The 18,004-nt window shown below is 42.6% G+C and overlaps 1 protein-coding gene across 4 annotated transcripts in view; it reads left to right on the top strand.

Annotated features, from left to right (window-relative positions):
• GLIS3 (GLIS family zinc finger 3) overlaps nt 1–15,204 on the top strand; it is a 504,604-nt gene extending 489,400 nt beyond the window's left edge. For 2 of the 4 annotated variants that reach the window (XM_060155032.1, XM_060155030.1), the window contains exons 9-10: nt 11,938–12,120; nt 13,017–15,204. In XM_060155032.1, the coding sequence (XP_060011015.1) occupies nt 11,938–12,120; nt 13,017–13,153 (320 nt within the window). In that variant the 3' untranslated portion in view covers nt 13,154–15,204. Of the gene's footprint in view, nt 1–11,937; nt 12,121–13,016 lie in introns of those variants that run through there. The other 2 variants (XR_009541593.1, XM_060155031.1) reach the window with 2 other exon arrangements.
• Nucleotides 15,205–18,004: the final 2,800 nt, after the last annotated feature.

Raw genomic sequence — 18,004 nt, 5'->3', positions numbered from 1 at the left:
CCCCAAGAGCCCCCAGAGTCCAGCAGAAAGGGCTGGGGGTGAGCCCAGGGGGAAGAGATGCCCATACAAAGAGCTCTCCTCCTCCATTTCAAATGAACTCAGAGCTGTTCTGTTTTTTCCTATTGGTATTCCATTTGGAAAACTTGCCAAAGATTGAAAATCATGTAAAGATGTTCTTAGGGCTTCTAAACCTTTAGTGTAAGAAACACCTTGTTAACATGAACACTCCCAGGCCCTTCACCCAGAAATTTGATTCACTGTGTCTGCCGTAGAGCCCAGGTGGAGCTGATGCTGTGGCCCCCACTTTAACAACCACTGGCCTAGACCCTAAGTGTAGGACTTAGTGCCACCTCACCGTGCTTCCCCAATCAGAGATAATCCAAAGGAAGCAATTGGCCAGTGACTGAGGGAATACTTTCCAGCTTCCTTCTCCCTTTACCTTCCGGGGAAGTTCTGTAAATGCAGCACAACCTAAAAGCTGTAGAGAACCAGGATGGCTCTCAGAGGAGGCTGCAGCATTTCATGTTAATGTCCCTTTTTGTCTCTATCTGGAATCCTCTTCTCTGCCAGACCTTTCTTACAGCAAAGCTTGCTTGGAAGGACAAGGACAGATAGAATTAAATCTTCATTCTCTGCCGTGCTTTCCTTGTTCTGTTTTTGGCTCAAGTACTCCTGAGTCAAAGGGTTGCTTGTGAACTTTATGCAACAGAGCTTGACACAACCGAGGGTAAATTTACCTTTGTACTCAGAGAATGTAGGATGATAAGTAACACCAGGCTTATAATGAGACAGTAGGGGCTGGAATTTTCAGTGTGTTTTACTGTATGCAAAATATTTTCACACTTATTATTTCATTTGATCCTTGTAGCCACCTAGGAGGGTTATATACACCAGCAACAGAGTAACCCCCTCTCATAGAGAAATTCCCACCTCATTCCTTTCAACCTTGACCCATGGCCAAAGTGTTTACTTCACACACCCATCAGACTAAGAATGTCCAACTCCTCCACCCTTCATTCTGGGCTTTATATGTATCCAGGAGTTTTGAGTCATAGGCGGGTGATGGAGTACAGGAGGCAAATCATGGGCAACTGGGCACTGAGTCTCTTTCCGTTTGTTCCCTGTGCTTCTCCTTCTCCCTATCATGAGGATCATGCTGCCACAATAGTATTATTTTCCCCCTTTTATCAATAGGGACTCATAGGCTCAGAGAGGCTATGGTTTCCTCAAGGCCACACAGCCAGTAAATGGCAAAGCTGGCTTTAATATCCATCTTAAGAATCTTTGGGTCTTCTGGTTTTGAGCATCTCTGTTTTATATAATTGCCATACGCGCATTGTCATTATCAGGATGCACTGAACCATTGTACTGTAACTGTACGTACCCACACACGGCAATTACTGAGACACATTGCAATTAGTTTACTTCGGCAGCTTATCATTCTGAGAATTTGGAAGCCATAGGCCACCACGCATTAGTGTTTTGGTTGGGTTGAAGATATTTTAGTGAAAATCGATTACATCTTTTAACCAAAAGGGTTTTATACATGCCTTCCTTCTCACTCTGCTTTCTCCCACTTCCTTTTTGCCCTTTTCAGCAAAATGCTCTGCCCGCTCTCATCCCTTTATTTGAAACTTTGCAGACATCAGTAGCAGACCATCTTCCTCTTCCCCTACCCCAGGTATACAACTTGGACAGCGAGTGTGGCTCACAGTAATAAATGCCGTTAGCAGCTTGCTTCAGACCAGGTGAGGTTCTGCGAGGTGCACGAGCAGAGGAGAGCACCCGGAGTGTGCAGAGTGCATCTCTCTGTGGCCTGTAGGCTAGTGGTAGAAGCTGTAGATGAAAATGGCCCCACTTCTTGGAACCAGGTGGACTTGTCTAACTTGAAGCCCACATGCTGCAACCCATCTGACCAGGGGCTAGGGGACCAGGAGGTTGCTCCACTGGTCAGCTTTCCAACCACTGTAACCTGGTTCCTTCAAAAGGAATGTGCCAAATGGAATGTTCAGGGTTATTATTTCCATTATTTTCCTTCTTCTTAGTACAGTAGTTACTTAAATGTCAGTCTTAAATAGCTCGAGTGCTTTGCAAGCTGGTTTAGTTCTCAGCCCGAAGAAAAATCTGTCTTGCTAACACAGTCTGTGAGCTGTTCCTGTAGCTTCCCCATTTATAGACTCCATATTAAAATGAAGAGTCGGTTTCTCCATCACTTCCAGGGAGGAAGCTTAGTAGAGTTCTGACTACATGAAGACCTGGCTGAGGTTGTTGGCCAAGACCAGGAGCTAAGGGGAAAAATGACAGCCAAACTGTGGAGGCTTCACTTCCAAGATCAGCATCATTTTATACCTAAGGGTGGTGGGTTATGAGAGATAAATTGCTTAAGAATTGCATGTGCATTATACAGAATCTACAAATACAGCTAAGCTTATTTCATGGTAGTAATAATTGCTACTATTTACTGAGGGCCTACTACATGCTGGGGAATGCACTAGATGCTTTTATAAATGCTCTCATGTATAATGTTTTCCACAACCCTATAAAATAGATATTATTTTAAAAGAAAATGAGGCTCAAGAAGGAAAATAATTTATGCAAAGACACACAGTTGGTTAATGGGTTATCCAGGCTTTGAACCCAGATCCAGGTAGTTCATGCAATGGATAGAAATAAAATAGTTACTAAATCAGAAAATTGGCCAAGAGAAATTTCCAAAATGTCTCTGTTTCTACTCTTCAGGGTTTTTCGAAATTTTCAGTGTTTAGGTAATTTCATCAATTTTGTTAATTAATTCAATGCTTTTCTCCCTAATGAAAATGTATGTACTTTATGAAATGTTGATCCAGCCTGAGTAACTTTGCCTATAATCTGGCAGTGAGAGACCTCAACAAAAATGGCAAGATTTTGTTTGAAATGATTTGTCTGTGAGCTTAAGCCCTAATAGTCTCTATGAACTGTTACCAAACAGACCAGAGTTTGAGTCCTAGTTCTGAAACTTGGTAACTATGAGGATTTAGGTAAGTTATTTGAACTTTTTTGTTTCCTTGTCTGTAAACTGGGGACAATATTACTTAACTCAAAAGTTGATGTAACTTAAAAAGAATGAAATATTGCCATTTGCAGCAACATGGATGAACCTAGAGAATATTATACTTAGTAAAGTAAATCAGACAGACATATTTTATGATATCACTTATATGTGGAATCTAAAAAATAATACAAATGAATCTATATACAAAACAAAAATAGACTCACAGACATAGAAAACATACTTATGGTTACCAAAGGGAAAGGTGGGGGGCAGGTAAATTAGGAATATGGGATTAACAGATACAAACTGCTATACATAAAATAAACAACAAGGATTTCCTGTATAGCACAGGGAACTATAGTCAATATCTTGTAATAACCTATAATGGAAAATAATCTGAAAAAAAATATATATATCTGAATCATTTTGCTATATACCTAAAATTAACACAATATCATAAATCAACTATATTTCAGTTTTTTAAAAAGTTGTAAAAATGAAGATTTTCTATTTAAAACACCTAAGATAATGCCTATCTCAGAGCAAATAAATATTAGTTCCTCTCCTTCCTTCTGAAAGAATTCTCTGAGGGGTTGGTGTAACACTAATCAAAATGTCTATAAAAATGCCAAAGCAAACGAACTGCAAATGAGAAAACTCTGGACTTAGTAGAAAAGTATATGATGACTTTTTTAGCTCTGCTCCCCATTTGTTTTAAGATAAAAGCTAGATCCATGAATAATTGCAAATAGCTGGATGTTTTTAAATATTAAAATGAGTGTATGAATTTTCCACTTTTCTCTTATTTGCACAATAACATGTAACCATAGTATTGGTTTAAAGGCATGTGATTCAACTTCCATCTCTTTGTCTATAAAATGAGAACATTTGTTTGAATCACCTACTTATAAGACAGGTATATCAGAGGCTGCCTAAGAAGGAGTTTTTTTAAGTTTTTTAAAAAGGTACCATGTGAGTAATAAGTGTATGATTCCCTGCCTTTCTCTGAGTAAAGTTGGAGGTCATTAAATCATGCTGAGAAGATGTGATGCCAGAGATCATATTCTTAGAGCCTTTAAGAGCTTTACCAGAGACTTACCTATTTTTTTCTCTTTTCTGCTCATTGGCTTGTATCATGGATTGCAGAAGGTATTTAAAGGGGGGAGTGCAAGGGTCCCCAGAGAGTACAAGGGAATGCACAAAGAGCCATAAGAGTGTTGGAGAAGAAGAAATAAGGGTAGCGAAAGGGAGTAGGCCATGCATCTTCTTTCTGAGTCCCTGTCCCTGGAACTCTCTGATTTGAGCCCTCTCGTTCATCACTTAGGCTTATCCATGCCCCTGCACATGCAGCAATCATGACTGAGGCCCCAAACTCTACAATTCCTAAAGTAACCCACAAAATTATAGTCTCTGGAAAACTGGTTAAGAGTTGTAAAGCTCATAAACATACATCCCTGCTTCCACTTGGCTAGCAAACAGCTGTACCACCAAAAAGCTGAGCACTGCCAGCTCTGCCTCTGTCATTGACATCTGCTTATTCTCCTACCCAGGCACGAATTGATCAGTACCACTGACAAAAAAAAAACCCCACTCTGCCAGGGCTGGTCCTCAGCAGAGCTATGGGATGACCTCCTAATTATATCTACCCTCACCAGACAGGGCCAAACAAAAGGGACCATAATCACTAGTCTTTTTTAAAAGTTTTGGGAGTGCCCCAACTTCTTTCTTATTTGAGCTTTTTCCTCTTCCTATCTTGAATGCAGTCTAGAGAAAAGAGTTGCATCTCTATATATTCCTTAAAGAAAATTTCCTTTTTATTGTCACATATAATATTAAATTGTATTACTTGATTTCTCATTTGTATGTTTATCTTTCTTTCTCACTGAAACATAAACTCCAAGAAGGCATGGAGTATGTTTTATGCACCACTGTGTCTCCAGCACTTGAGTAAGTGCTTAGCATATAGTTGTCGACTAAATGAAGGCATAAAAGTTGAAATGTTTGTGTTATTAGAAGAATAGGGAAGAAAAGTGAAAAGAAACATTTGTAGAGTGCTGTGTGCAGGCACATGCTCAGCCCTTCACATGGGTCATCTCTTAATCCTCTTTAATCTTTGCAGTTACCTTATGAAGTAGGTACTGTGAACCCCCATTTTATAAAAATACAAGAACAAAGGCAAGCACATGCTCAGCCAGTGTTTCTTCTGAAAGGTCAAGGGGACAGATGACTCCTGAGACTCGGGCAGTATCTGAAAACAACAGTGTTTGGCCCGGACGCCTAAAATGATACTCTCCGATCACCTGGGAATTGAAGGGCTTTCTTGTCTGAAGATATTGAGGAGTCTTGGGAAGCAATTGCTCTCAGCATTGTTTCCAAGGAGCTTCACAAAGGGTCCTGCCCAGCCTGATCAGGCCACACTCTGGTTGAGGAATTAGTTCTGGGGGCCCTTCCTGATGCCTGTGATGGGCTTCACAGGTGGGCTGTCTGCATCTATAAGTTGGCATCATGGTCTGGGCAGAACCTACCGCAGGAAAGGGTCAGTCTTGATTCTGAATGTTGTCCATCCAACTCTTTTCCTGGTGCCCAGAGTTTGGTGGTGGTTCTCAGCCTCACCATAAAGGAGAACAAGAATTTTGTTTTGCAAAGCCATCTGCTATGTATATAAACAAACCCATTAGGGGCACAGCTCCTGACATAGAACCTTGACAAAGTTTGGACTGATGGTATTCATCTCCACCCATAAGTGTAAGGTAGAGCCTCTGTATTGAACTTTATTTCATCATCAAGTGGTAGGGAAATTGGAGACCCACCTATGCTGTTGCCACTCCCATACACACAGGGAGCTAGGCCCAGAGTCTGCAGGAAAGAAAGTGGGTGATGTGTTTCCTTTTCCTTCTCTTACTTCCAGAAAGGAAAGTGGTTCCTGCAGGAGAACTGAATTGCCCTGGAAGTTTAGCTTAAAACAATGCACATCAGCCCTCATGAGGGTTGTGAGTTGGGTGACCATTATTTATTTATTGAAGTATTTATACTCTGGTTCCTTCTACCAAGACTAGAGTGTAACTTTGTAAGGAAAAGATAAATGTAATAAAGAGTCTAATATGCTTCTTATCTTGAACGCCAGGAGTCTAAGAATCATTATCTGGCTTTTATTGAAACTCTTGGTGGGACATATGTTTGTTCTCTAGGAATTTAATCAGAAACATTACTGAAAGTCTGTTAAACCTGAGAATGCAGATATCCCTAGAGTTTGCTGTCCAGTACAGTAGCCACAAGCCACATGTGGCCATTTAAATTTGAATTAATTAAAACTAAATATAATGTAGAAGTTGGTTCCTCAGTCGACTAGCCACATCTCAAGTGCTCAGTAGCCACATGCAGCTACTGTATTGGACAGTGAGATGAGGCCATTTCCATCAACACACAAAGTTCTCTTGGACAGCGCTGCCCTAGAGAATACCCTTCCATTACTGTATTTAGTCATGCGCTTCCTTTCTCCTCTAACTTTTTCCACTCCCCTTCCACGTTGGGAAGGAAATCCACACTCAGCTTCATGGGGCTACTTCATCATCATTAAGCAGCAAGAGTAACCATGAACTCCTGATCTAACGGATCATCACAGAGCTGTCAGTGACCCCACATGACAAAGTAAAGAGCAGAGGTTTTTGAGAATGAATTTTAGGGCTTCCCTTGTGGTGCAGTGGTTAAGAATCCGCCTGCCAATGCAGGGGACGCGGGTTCAAGCCCTGGTTCTAGGAAGATCCCACAGGCTGCAGAGCAACTAAGCCCGTGTGCCACAACTACTGAGCCTGCGCTCTAGAACCCTCGAGCCACAACTACTGAGCCCACGTGCCACAACTAGCGAAGCCGCATGCCTAAAGCCCATGCTCCGCAACAAGAGAAGCCACCGCAATGAGAAGCCCGCGCACCACAACGAAGAGTAGCCCCCGCTCGCCTCAACCAGAGAAAAGCCCGTGCACAGCAGCGAAGACCCAATGCAACCAAAAAAATAATAACAATAAAATAAATAAATTTATTGGGAAAAAAAGAATGATTTTTAATACTATGTGAGCTCATAGGTAATATTAGGGGAGAAAACAGGATACAAAACAATATATATAACATTCCAGTTTTGTGTGTATATATCTGGCTATGTCTGAATTGTAGGAATAAAGCTAATTTTTCTTTTCTTTGCATATACTATTCTACATTTTCTAGTTGGTACAATTAATTCAAAATATTTTAATAATTAGAAAAACAAGTTTGTTTTTAGAAGGGAAAAATACTTCCCAAAATTGACAAGAGGAGGAATGATTCTCCTTGACCTTCAGGAGCTACAACTTGAGTAAAGTCAGTTTATCTGCAAGTTCCTCTTCTCCTCCTCCATTCTTGGAGGTAAAATAACTTCTAAAATGGGGGAGGGGTGATTTTCTAACTAAATGTGATGACTAATATTTATTGCCAACATAAACTTATGTGTGCATTCTTCTGCTACTATAAGTGTATGTGTTCTTGTTCCAACTGCATTATCAATCCTCAAGGACAAGGTGTTATCTTCTAGTTCTTTGGTCTCTCCAAAAGCACCTTGACCAGTACTCAGTAACTGTCATTGACTGACTGACTGACAGATTGGCTGACCTTGCCATCACTCTTATGTTTTATGCCCACGAAATGTGTTAACATCTTGCTGCGTTTTGCTTTGGGTCCTTGACGTAGTGTTCCTTCCAAACTTACTACATGAAATTCAGCAGCTGGAATACAGGAGCCATTCATCAGAAAATGAGTTAGGCTTTCTCTGGTTTTTTGTGTGTGGCAAGATCCTAATGGAATCTTTTAAAATTATGTTAGTTTTATGGAAATAGCAGTGGGAAGAGGCTATGTTAAAGCTCTTTGATTTGAGTGACCACAGTCATCCACACCAGTGTATTTGGCATCTCTAGTAACTGGCTTCTTGAAGGGAGGGATTTAATAAAGAGGATTTTCTTTCCCTGAGTTGGCTGTGAGCGTGGTAAAACATGCTTGTGGGGCCATTCTGGTTTTGACTGTTTCTCGTGTCAGCCAAGAAAGCCACAGGCAGGAACTACAGTTCACTCGGCCCTCTCACTCAGACCCAGATGGACAGGGGAAACTGGGAGATGGAGCTCAGGATGTTGGGTTTACTATTTAACTTCACCGGGTGTATTTCATCGCATTATGAACCTTTTGTACTCTTACACTTTACAGCACTCAAATGTAGATTGAAGCCATGTGAAATTCCTGCCATGTCTTCAAAGCAGGGAGAAGACAGGAAAGAGAGAATGAATTGGTTTTCACAAAAGGCCAGTGGAAGTCTCTATCACTGTCCCTGACATACCTGAATGATCAATGTCCCTATGTGGGGAGTTGTGGGAGTCTGTCTTCCTGGAAGGTTAATATTACACTGAGGAATGCTATCAGGGTATATATGAGTGACAAATATGAACAGAGCCAGCATAGGGATATAAATAGCAAATATTGTCTATTTTGTTCAGTGAGGCGACATTACATTCTAATAAACCAACTGTGATGGTTCCTGGTAATGTTTTCCTCCTGATGGCGATGCCGTGATTACATGTGCCTGGCCACTGGGTACCCAAAGTCAAGATCAGTCCAAGAAACCTCCCAAATGAAACTGCACATCCCAGGTCTTTCAGCCCACTCAAGTTTGTTGCTGTTGTGAGCCTGCATGGGGGCGAGTGAAGAAATCAGAATGTGTGTCAATTAGTGAAGGATCTAGGAACCAATATGGGAAAGAGGTATATAGCCCAGGTCCCGAGGGCCAAGAATGTTCCAGAGGATTCCACCTGGGAACTGGAAGTGAGCTACATGCCCACTGCCTTGTCCATTCTTACATTTGGTTATTGTTGAAGGACTTACTTGTTGCCCTTTTGAAAATTTTATTTCTCTTAATAAACATTTTACTTTTGAGAGCTACATTATTGTGATATAATTTTACTTTTTTATTTTTCTTATTTAGCAAACATATATAAATTGTGTTATTAAAATATATTATATAAATATTAATTATATTCTCCGATTATATTGTATAATATGTAAATATTAACTCAATTTAATCTTCATAATAACTCACTAAGGTATAGGTACTACTTTTTATTTTTATATTTTTGCGTCCATTGGGTCTTTGTTGCTGTGCGCGGGTTTCTCATTGTGGTGGCCTCTCTTGCTGTGGAGCATAGGCTCTAGGCTAGCAGGCTTCAGTAGTTGTGGCTCACGGGGCTCTAGAGCGCAGGCTCAATGGCTGTAGCGCACGGGCTTAGTTGCTCCGCGGCATGTGGGATCTTCCCAGACCAGGGCTTGAACCCGTGTCCCCTGCATTGGCAGGCGGATTCTCAACCACTGCGCCACCAGGGAAGCCCCTAGGTACTACTTTTAATCCCGTTTTACAAATTAGAAAGCTGAAATACTGCAAGGCTACGTAATTCACCAAGACTACACAGTTGGTAAGCAGTTGAGCTAGGATTTGAACCCAGGAAGTCTGGCTCCAAAGTACTTGTCCTTCACTGATACTGAAATTCAGAAAAACATAAAGCCAAAAAAACCCCAAAGACAACTATAAATATGTTGCCTTGCAATCTGTCCTATACATAGTCTTCCACATAACTGAACCCAGTCTCCCTATTCAGTTTTGTATCTTGCTTTATTTTCCAACTGAACCTTATAATGGTCTTTCCACGATGTTAACTCCTTGTAAATACTGTTTTCATGGCTACTTAACATTCCCATCAGGTAAATGTACCACTGTTCAACCGTTCTCTTATGGGTGGCCATTTTTCCTCCTCTGTTGGTTTTCTGTTATGACAGCTAGCACTGTGATGACTACCTCTTGCAGAATTTCTTCTGTTTTTCAGAATACACTTTTAGGATACATTCTTGGAAGAAAAATTCCCCTGTCCAGAAGTATGAACACTTTTAGGTTCTAGATGCAGGTTGTCAAGTGATTTACAGAGGCTTATACTCCTTTGCAATTTCTGCACATTCTGCACAGGTGCCTTTGTCACCAGTCTCAGTCCAGCACCAAGAATGACTTTCAGAAATCTTTGCTAATGTGATAGGTAGAATATGGTATTTTATCATTGTCTTGATTTTTATTGCTTTAACGGCTAGAGAATTGCCAGTTGTCCATATTGGTTGATAAATTATATGCGTATCTGAGTGATCTGTTTGGGTCCTTTGCCCGTCTGCCTACTGAGTCCATGCAGAAGACTTAGGGCATCAAAAAGAGAAGAGCCAGTAGTTTTCCATTCTTTCTTCTCCTGCCTTGACATGGAATTTCCTTATGTTTTTTCCTAGTCTATACTGCTAACATGAATTTAATCTTCCTCCCAAACCTTATATGGATTTTTCTCTTGATTCTACATAAAGTATACTACTGTTTACTTACAAAGAATGTTATTTTGTTTTCTACTGTGAGTGTACCCTGTTTGTAAATCTGTATCCATCCTCTGTCTTGTATCATAAGCTCCTAGAGGGCTGGTCTGTGGCTTTGTGAGCAGTTCAGCACACATTCTTTGGTGATATTCCTAGCGACCATAGAACAAGCCTCCTGGCCAAGGGTAGTCTGCCTTGAGAGTACTAATCAGAAATGAGAAGGGTGTGAGCATAATAGGTTGGATGTGTTAGTGTGCCTCAGTTGTACTTAAAGAGAGCTAAAAAGAACCCAACCCAAATAGCACCTTCCCTACCTCTTGATAGGTGACTCCATAAGAAGAAACTGTTCTAGAGGAGGAAAGCACACAGGACTAGGGCTCCAAAGTCCATGAATTAGTTCTGTATTCACCATCGTGTAATGTTTGTGGAAGGAACACTGGGGGCACTTCCTCTACTAATCCCTTGTTTTTTTCACCAGAAACAGAGTCATGATATCAATAACTGACATTCATAAAGCACTTTCAAATGTTATGTATGGATTTCCTTATCCAATGACTTGCTTAATTTTCATAATCACCCAGTGAAATAGACAGTGACTTTCACATGTTACAGTTGAGGAAACAGGTACCATGAAATAAGGTATTGAATGAAGATTTCATTATATTTTTAAAACCATATACTCCAGAAAGTAATCTTTTACTTAAATTTATTATGAGACAAGGAGGAAGAGGGAAATGGTAAGGTATCATGGAAGGTGTGGAGAATCATAGAAAAGGACCACATAGGACCCCAAGGGAAAAACTCCATTGAGTAAGAAAAAAATTGAAAAGATAAATGAAACAAGATTAGCAAAATGTTGATTATTTTCAAATATTAAGAAATCTTTCCACATATTTCTTCATTATATTGTTTATTCACTTCCAGTTTTTCTATTTACTGCAAAGATCAGCAATAATAATAGTTAAGTAAATGGTTGCATATCTGACTATGAGATACTATGTACCTATTCAAAATAATGAGGAAGAAAAAATATAAATGTATGAATGTATCTGTTGGAAGTACAGATGGATAGATCTATGTTGCATTTTTTAAGGTGAGCATTGTTAAGAGCTTTATTCAGGTTTTTATGAAATGTGGAAAACAGACTATAAAATAAAAGAAGTTAAGGAAGATGCACTTAAAAACGGGTGAGAGGGCGTGGGGTAGGAATGTCCCCTGAAGGACGGGCCTTCAGTGTCCAGGACTCTTTGGAGAGTCTAGGGAAGGTGTGAAGCCCTTCAGCTTCAGGTACTAGAGCAAGAAATAAAAAGCCCCTGGAGGTAGAAGAGCTTCTGCTCAGCTAGTACGTTATGGATGCTTGGTCAGAAGGTTTTGTAGGTGGGCTTTAGGGTTAAAGGCATTTTGTCATATGAAGCCAGGCTGAGTGAGGGTCTAGCCAGGTTGAAATGATCTTCTGAACTTGTGCCCTGCAGTAGCTCAATGCCGTGCTTGCATTTCAGGATTTTATGGGCAGCTGCAGACATTCTGCCCCCCACATTACCCTGACTCTCAGAGAACCATGCCGCCTAGCAGCTCCTGCAGTGTGGTGCCTTCCTTCGAGGACTGCCTGGTCCCCACGTCTATGGGCCAGGCTGGCTTTGACGTTTTCCACAGAGCCTTCTCCGCTCACTCGGGCATTACAGGTGTGTTGGTGTCTGTGACTTAGACACTCGGGCAGACAAGCAGGTGAGATCAGGTGGGTTTCCCGTGACTAGCCTGGACTAGACTTGACCCAGCACATGACCACATCACATCCTGTTCGGTCTGCCCGTGAAATGTCTCTCCTCTTATCTTCCTCTCCAGCCCTTCTCCAGCCCCACTTCCACCACCCTCGTTCAGGTGCCATCATGTCTCTCCCAGACTTAGGCAACAGCCTTCCAACAAGTTCCTTGAGTTAGCTCCTTATCTTTACCATTCTGCCCTCCGAGCTACCATAACCATTGCCTTCCAAAAATGAAGGATAAAATAAGGTACTTTCCTGTTCAGCTACCTTCAGTAGTTTGTAGTTTCCCAGAGAATAAAGTCGACTGTCCTCAGCAAGGCATTCGAAGCCCCCAGGAGTTGAGCCTGATGCAACTCTCCGGACCTGCGCTCACGTCTCATGTGCCCTCCTCACATGTCTCCCTACATGCTGTGTACCTGAGCTTTGCCAGCACACTTGATCCCACGTGTCCCCTCTCTGTCTTCGCTCCCTCTTTCCCCCTCCTGGAATGTTCTTTCTTTATCTCTCCGTCTGTGAGAATCCCATCCTTTTTTATGGCTCAACCGTAATATCACCTCCTTTTTGAGGCCGCCCTCACTCTTCCCTACAGAACTTCACTTTCATTGCTACTCAGCCCATCTCTTGTGCCAAGTCCTATTTTAGCCACCTGCCTGCACATCAGCCTCTTCCCCCACCTAAGGAGCCCGAGGACGGGGAGACCCGCTGAAGGGCCTGGCCCGGCACCGTTTCCTCCTCAGCCCCAGTCAGCATTTGCTCCCTGCGTGCCCCGCGTCTGCGACAAGGTAGCAGTTGACTTGTGCGCTCTTTCTCTTCCAGTGTGTGATCTACCTTCGGGTTCCTCAAGCCTTTTTGGGGAGTCTCTTCGCAGTGGACCTGAAGACACCACGTTCTTGCAGATCAGCGCTGTGGATCGCTGTCCTAGCCAGCTCTCCTCTGTCTATACTGAAGGCTAAAAGCTCCCCTGGCCTCCACTACCACTGGCATCCAGAGTCTTTTCGTTCCTTGCCACCTTTTCTTCTTATACTTTCACAGACTGTAAGAAAAAGGATGTCAAGCGAATCAGCGGAACCTGCCGAGTCCCAGGTGTGTCTTTGGAGGGCAGGGCTGAATGGTCAGAGCTGGGCTTTGTAGGTGTGTTTGCAGCTGCTCCTTTTTCTCCCTGGGTTTGCCGGTGACCAGCAGGACTCTTTTCAAAGGGAATTCAGAGTCTCACTCTACCGGATACCTGTTACTCCCTGGCTGCCAACCTTCAAAGGACACCAGTGAGATGATGTGCACGTGAAAGTGTAATTTGGGGATTTGCTGAAACTCCAAACAAGGAAGGGCGACCCAAATTGCCAAAAGCACAGTGAACTATCCCACCCAAGAGCCAGGCACAGCAAGGGGAACCCACTTCCAAAGCACAGCGTGGGCTCAGCTCTTGGAGGACCCCGGGTTTCCCAGCGCCGGCCTGCCATCCAGTGAGCTGGCTGCGTCTCTCCTCTTAGATATTCCCACGCTAACCATTTGCTTTCAGTGTTTCTCCAAAAGCAAAATGAGAAAGTTCTGTCAAGCACAGGCCCTTGAGAAGCACTACAGCTTGTTTTATATTCATGCAACCTTAGTTCTTTGATTTTAAAGACTTGTTACTTACGTCTACTTTTTAAAGGAAAACAATGTTTAGAGGTCTGTTCTTTGGATGGAAATAATTATTTTAATGCCCCCAGCTATGTACGTCTTGCCTCCGCTGTGGCTCTGCTTGCCCGCACCCTGCAGCACCTGTGAGCGCCCGGAATGTTAGTGTTGCATTAGCAAAGGCTACCTGAGGGACATGGGGTAGGCCACCCTCTTCCCAGTGCTGCCACAGAGACCCTCGTGGGTTGACTCTTCAGCGGCTCCACCTCGAAGACATTTTTCAAAGGAAAAGGTCACTTGACGGGCTCACCCATGGCCTCCGCTCTGGTGCTCTGCCCAGGGACCTGCTAGAAGCTGTGAGAGCAGGGACACACGGATGTGTGCTCCTGGGTTCTCAGAAAACCAAACTAGAGATGCCTGATGTCTGGCTACTTTGCACAGCCTCTGCTCCCTCCGTTAGGATCTCCCCTCACCTGTCTGTCTGTTGCTCCCTTGCCTTCCTTCTCTCCCTCTTTTTGCATCGCTCTCACCCTCTTCTTGACTGTGGTTCAGACATGCCCACCACCCGCCATTGCCTGCTCACCACCTCTGAGCAAGGTCTGGCCAAAGGCAGGTAGAGGGGACAGTTCTGGAAAGGTGGCCAGAAGGAGGCAACCTTTCTGTCTGAAACTCTGTTTTGAGGGCCTGGAATTTACCCAGAGCTCTCGGCCATTTGATCTCAAACCTGAATAGGATGCCGTTTTCTGTGACGCCTTTACCAAGTTATTAAAAGGATCCAGAGTCCTGTGACATAGGCTATAAAAATTGCGAAAACCCAAAAACACCTGGTAGATTCTGATATTCCAGTACTCTCGCCTCTCACGATTTCTTTTCTCTCTCTTTAAAAATGTTCTCTGAGGGAAAATGCTATTTGTCAAACTGGGATAATTATAATCTTCAACAAGACAATTAACAGCTTGGTGTCAGACTTGGGATCCGGTGACAGTTTTTATCCTGACAGACATGTCCTTCCTGTCTGGCCGCACGGTCGGTAGTGTTCTGCCTGATTCCGGACTTCATTCTGACACGAAGTAGAATCAGCCGAATAAAGAACAAAGTGCAGGGTCCGTTCTGACAGTGCACTCAGTCAGTCTAGTTTCTCTGGCCAGTGGGCTCTGATCTGAGGAGAGCCATCATGCAGACATCCGTGTCTGCAAAAGAGACAAGTCATTCACTTTACAAAAATCTGCTCTGCTTTACAAAAGAATTCACGTCAGGCTTTCTTTCCACATGAGTTCTCAGACGGCACACAAAGTCCCACCCCTCTGGCAGGCTTTTTGGGTTGTGTCACTTGGCCTAAACAGGGACCATGTCCTTTGTCACACCCTGCGGAGAAGGGAAAGCTCTGGTATCTTAGAGAGACAATCTATTCATTCTAAATCCTGGAGCCTCTACAGGGAACTCAAAACACATTTCATTTGTGTGATGAGGAGGAAAAAAAATGGAAAGGCAAGGTTGTTACTGCAGCTGATGTTGTCTGCCTGCCTGTGGCTTTTGCTATAATTTCAGGTGAAAACAGGTTAGGAGGACAAAGCCAGAAGCTGAACCTCAGAAACTTTGGCTGGAGGAGATCCTCGTGCACATCTGTAGTCTCCCCGTTGGCCTCGCTGAGGCCCCAGGGAACCAGAGGGTGCCAGACAGCAGCGCACCTGTGGGGCCTCCTTCCCCAGCAGGAATTGGGAGAGGGAACAGGCCCAGTGCAGCCTGCAAGGCTGGGTGCCCCTCACTCCCCTTCCATGTTTCCCCTCAGCTGCAGGTTTGAGCTTAGGGCCCCAGGACAGGACACCTCCAGGTTCCTTGGCGACAACACACGCTGCCCTGAGATTCCAGAATCTCGCCTGACCTTAAAATTTGTTCCTTGCTTGCTTTCACACTGCACAAGATTTATATATGCTTTCATCATTATGTTTGTAGCAGTAAAAGTAGAAACTTCAAAAACTCATTTCCTTCCATTTCCTGGTCCTTTTAACTCTTGATATGTAACCATTTTCGTAAACATCTGAAGAGAGATTGTCATTCCCCTTTTTTAAAAGACTGGTGCTTGTGAAAATACAGCGCAAAGCCAATTATCCTATTACATTAAAAAAAAAAAATCAGTATGCCTAGAGACATTTCATTTGCCGCATTGTCTTAACTCCCTAAAGGGACTGCATCAAAATGTAAGCTGTAATTTAGCCTCTGATCAGCTGCTAAATATTATTTAAATATTTACTAGTCCTGTGGGGTATCTCCCATTACCCATGTCTACCCCAAATTATTTAGGTGATTCCAAAATGAACAAAAGGTCTTCAGTCAATCACAGCAAAGTCTCCACTGATAAAACAGAGCTTTGGTGTTGTTCTGTTGTTTTAAAATTAGCAGCTGTCGAGGACATTAGCATACTAGAACAGAGGTAAGTGTTGAACCCCCTATCCAAGAACCTTGCTTCCCAGTTGCCTTGAAGTATCGGGAATAGTGATTGTAAATGTCCAATTTAATTATTTGGTATTTTATTTGACTGTTTTGACCATGTCATTTTATAGCAGCATTTTTAATGGCACTTTTTGTTGGTGGTGTGGAATTTCTGTGGTTACATTTTTTTTTTTTTGCCATGAGTAAAGAAAAAAAAAACACTCATTGGAGAGATGGCGAGTGTAGGAAAGAAGAGATTTATTTTGTACAGACAGCAGAGCATCCTGTGTAATGTTGCTGACATAAAGCACTTTGGGGGGAAAAAGTGGAAATCTGTTTCCCATAAATCACACAGACTCTTGTACATAGTTATATACACTCACGTAGAGAAGTGAACTGCATATATCATACTGGATATGGGGCTGATTTTACTCTAGGGGCACATCTGGTGCTTATTGTCATAAATCTTTTAAAGAATTAGGTACACTTTTTTCTATTAATATGTATAGTTTTGTGATTTGTCACAGTTATGTTTCATATAATCATAAGTTATTTTGTCTTGTTTCATGAAGTCCTTTTTTTATGTCGAAAGTAAAATGAAGGGATTGTGCACTTGGTACATAATAAAACTGGAAATAGAGGATGCGCCCACCTGCCTGAAATCCTCCTTTAGCATTTCGTTTTAAAACATGATGGCAGCAACCATTTTTTGTTTGTTTGTTTTATTATTTTGTTTAGTTTTACCATCCGCCTCAGTCATATTGGATTGGTAATTATAATTAAAAGCAGATGGGGGTGGGGGAGGGAGTGTCCAAGGCCAGTTTTAAAATGACGCATCGCTTTGGGCCAGAGCTGCAGCCTGGATTTAATTATAGATATGAGGACGAAATGGCAGTAAAAATGAATGTGTCCCTGAATCCTTTACATGTTGGGAGTGTCCATAAATAAAACATGAAGTTTTATTTCATCAGATTTAATTAAAGCTTTTATACATGTTTTATTGGTTATTCTATTAATCTGCTTCAAAAACTGGATAAATGTGTGCTAGGGTTTGGGGTTTATTTGTGCCTTTTCGATATAGTGCTACATCATGCTTCAGAAATGCCTCTAGTGCATGGTCCTCCAGGTGATGGGGTTTCGGCATGCTGGCCATTGGAGTGGGCCCTTTCTGCCCAGTTTTCCTAAAACCCTGCCAAGAAAGACACAGCATCAGCTTCCTGTGAACTAATACCGTGACCTTTAAGTCCTCTGATTTCCCAAAGGAGAAAGGGGCAGTTATCATTTCCCTGATTCCTTGTCCTGTCTGATCGGCTCCTTTCCTCAGCTCCCATCCTTAGGGGACAGGGAAGGGGAAAGGGTTGTCAGGACATTCACACATCTGACTGCCCCGTGAGCCAAGCACAGCACTCTAAATAAAAGACATCATATTATCTCAAGGATTATTCTTAGAAAATTGACAGTTTTCTCACTGAATTTTTAAGACTCGAGAATTATGTTCACGGAAGATACAAAGCAGAAGGGATGATGGCTCCCATGCACCTCATCTGGCTCTTCAAGGTGCTGGGGGAACATGCAGCAAACTCATGTGGTTCAGGCTTTGGAGGTGAAAATAGTGCTGACTGACAAGACACAAAGTGTCTCTACTCCCTAGAGGGAGGCAGCTGGCGGGAGGGTGATTTGGTCCAACCTCTCTGGAGGATGGTGTGGCATTAACTGGTAGAGTTGAAGATACACATACCCTGCTATCCAACAATTCCATT

Source organism: Lagenorhynchus albirostris, chromosome 7, assembly GCF_949774975.1.
Source record: "Lagenorhynchus albirostris chromosome 7, mLagAlb1.1, whole genome shotgun sequence".
Lineage (NCBI taxonomy): Eukaryota > Metazoa > Chordata > Mammalia > Artiodactyla > Delphinidae > Lagenorhynchus > Lagenorhynchus albirostris.
Note: the sequence above shows the minus strand (reverse complement) of the source record. Positions and strands in the feature narration are given on the sequence as shown.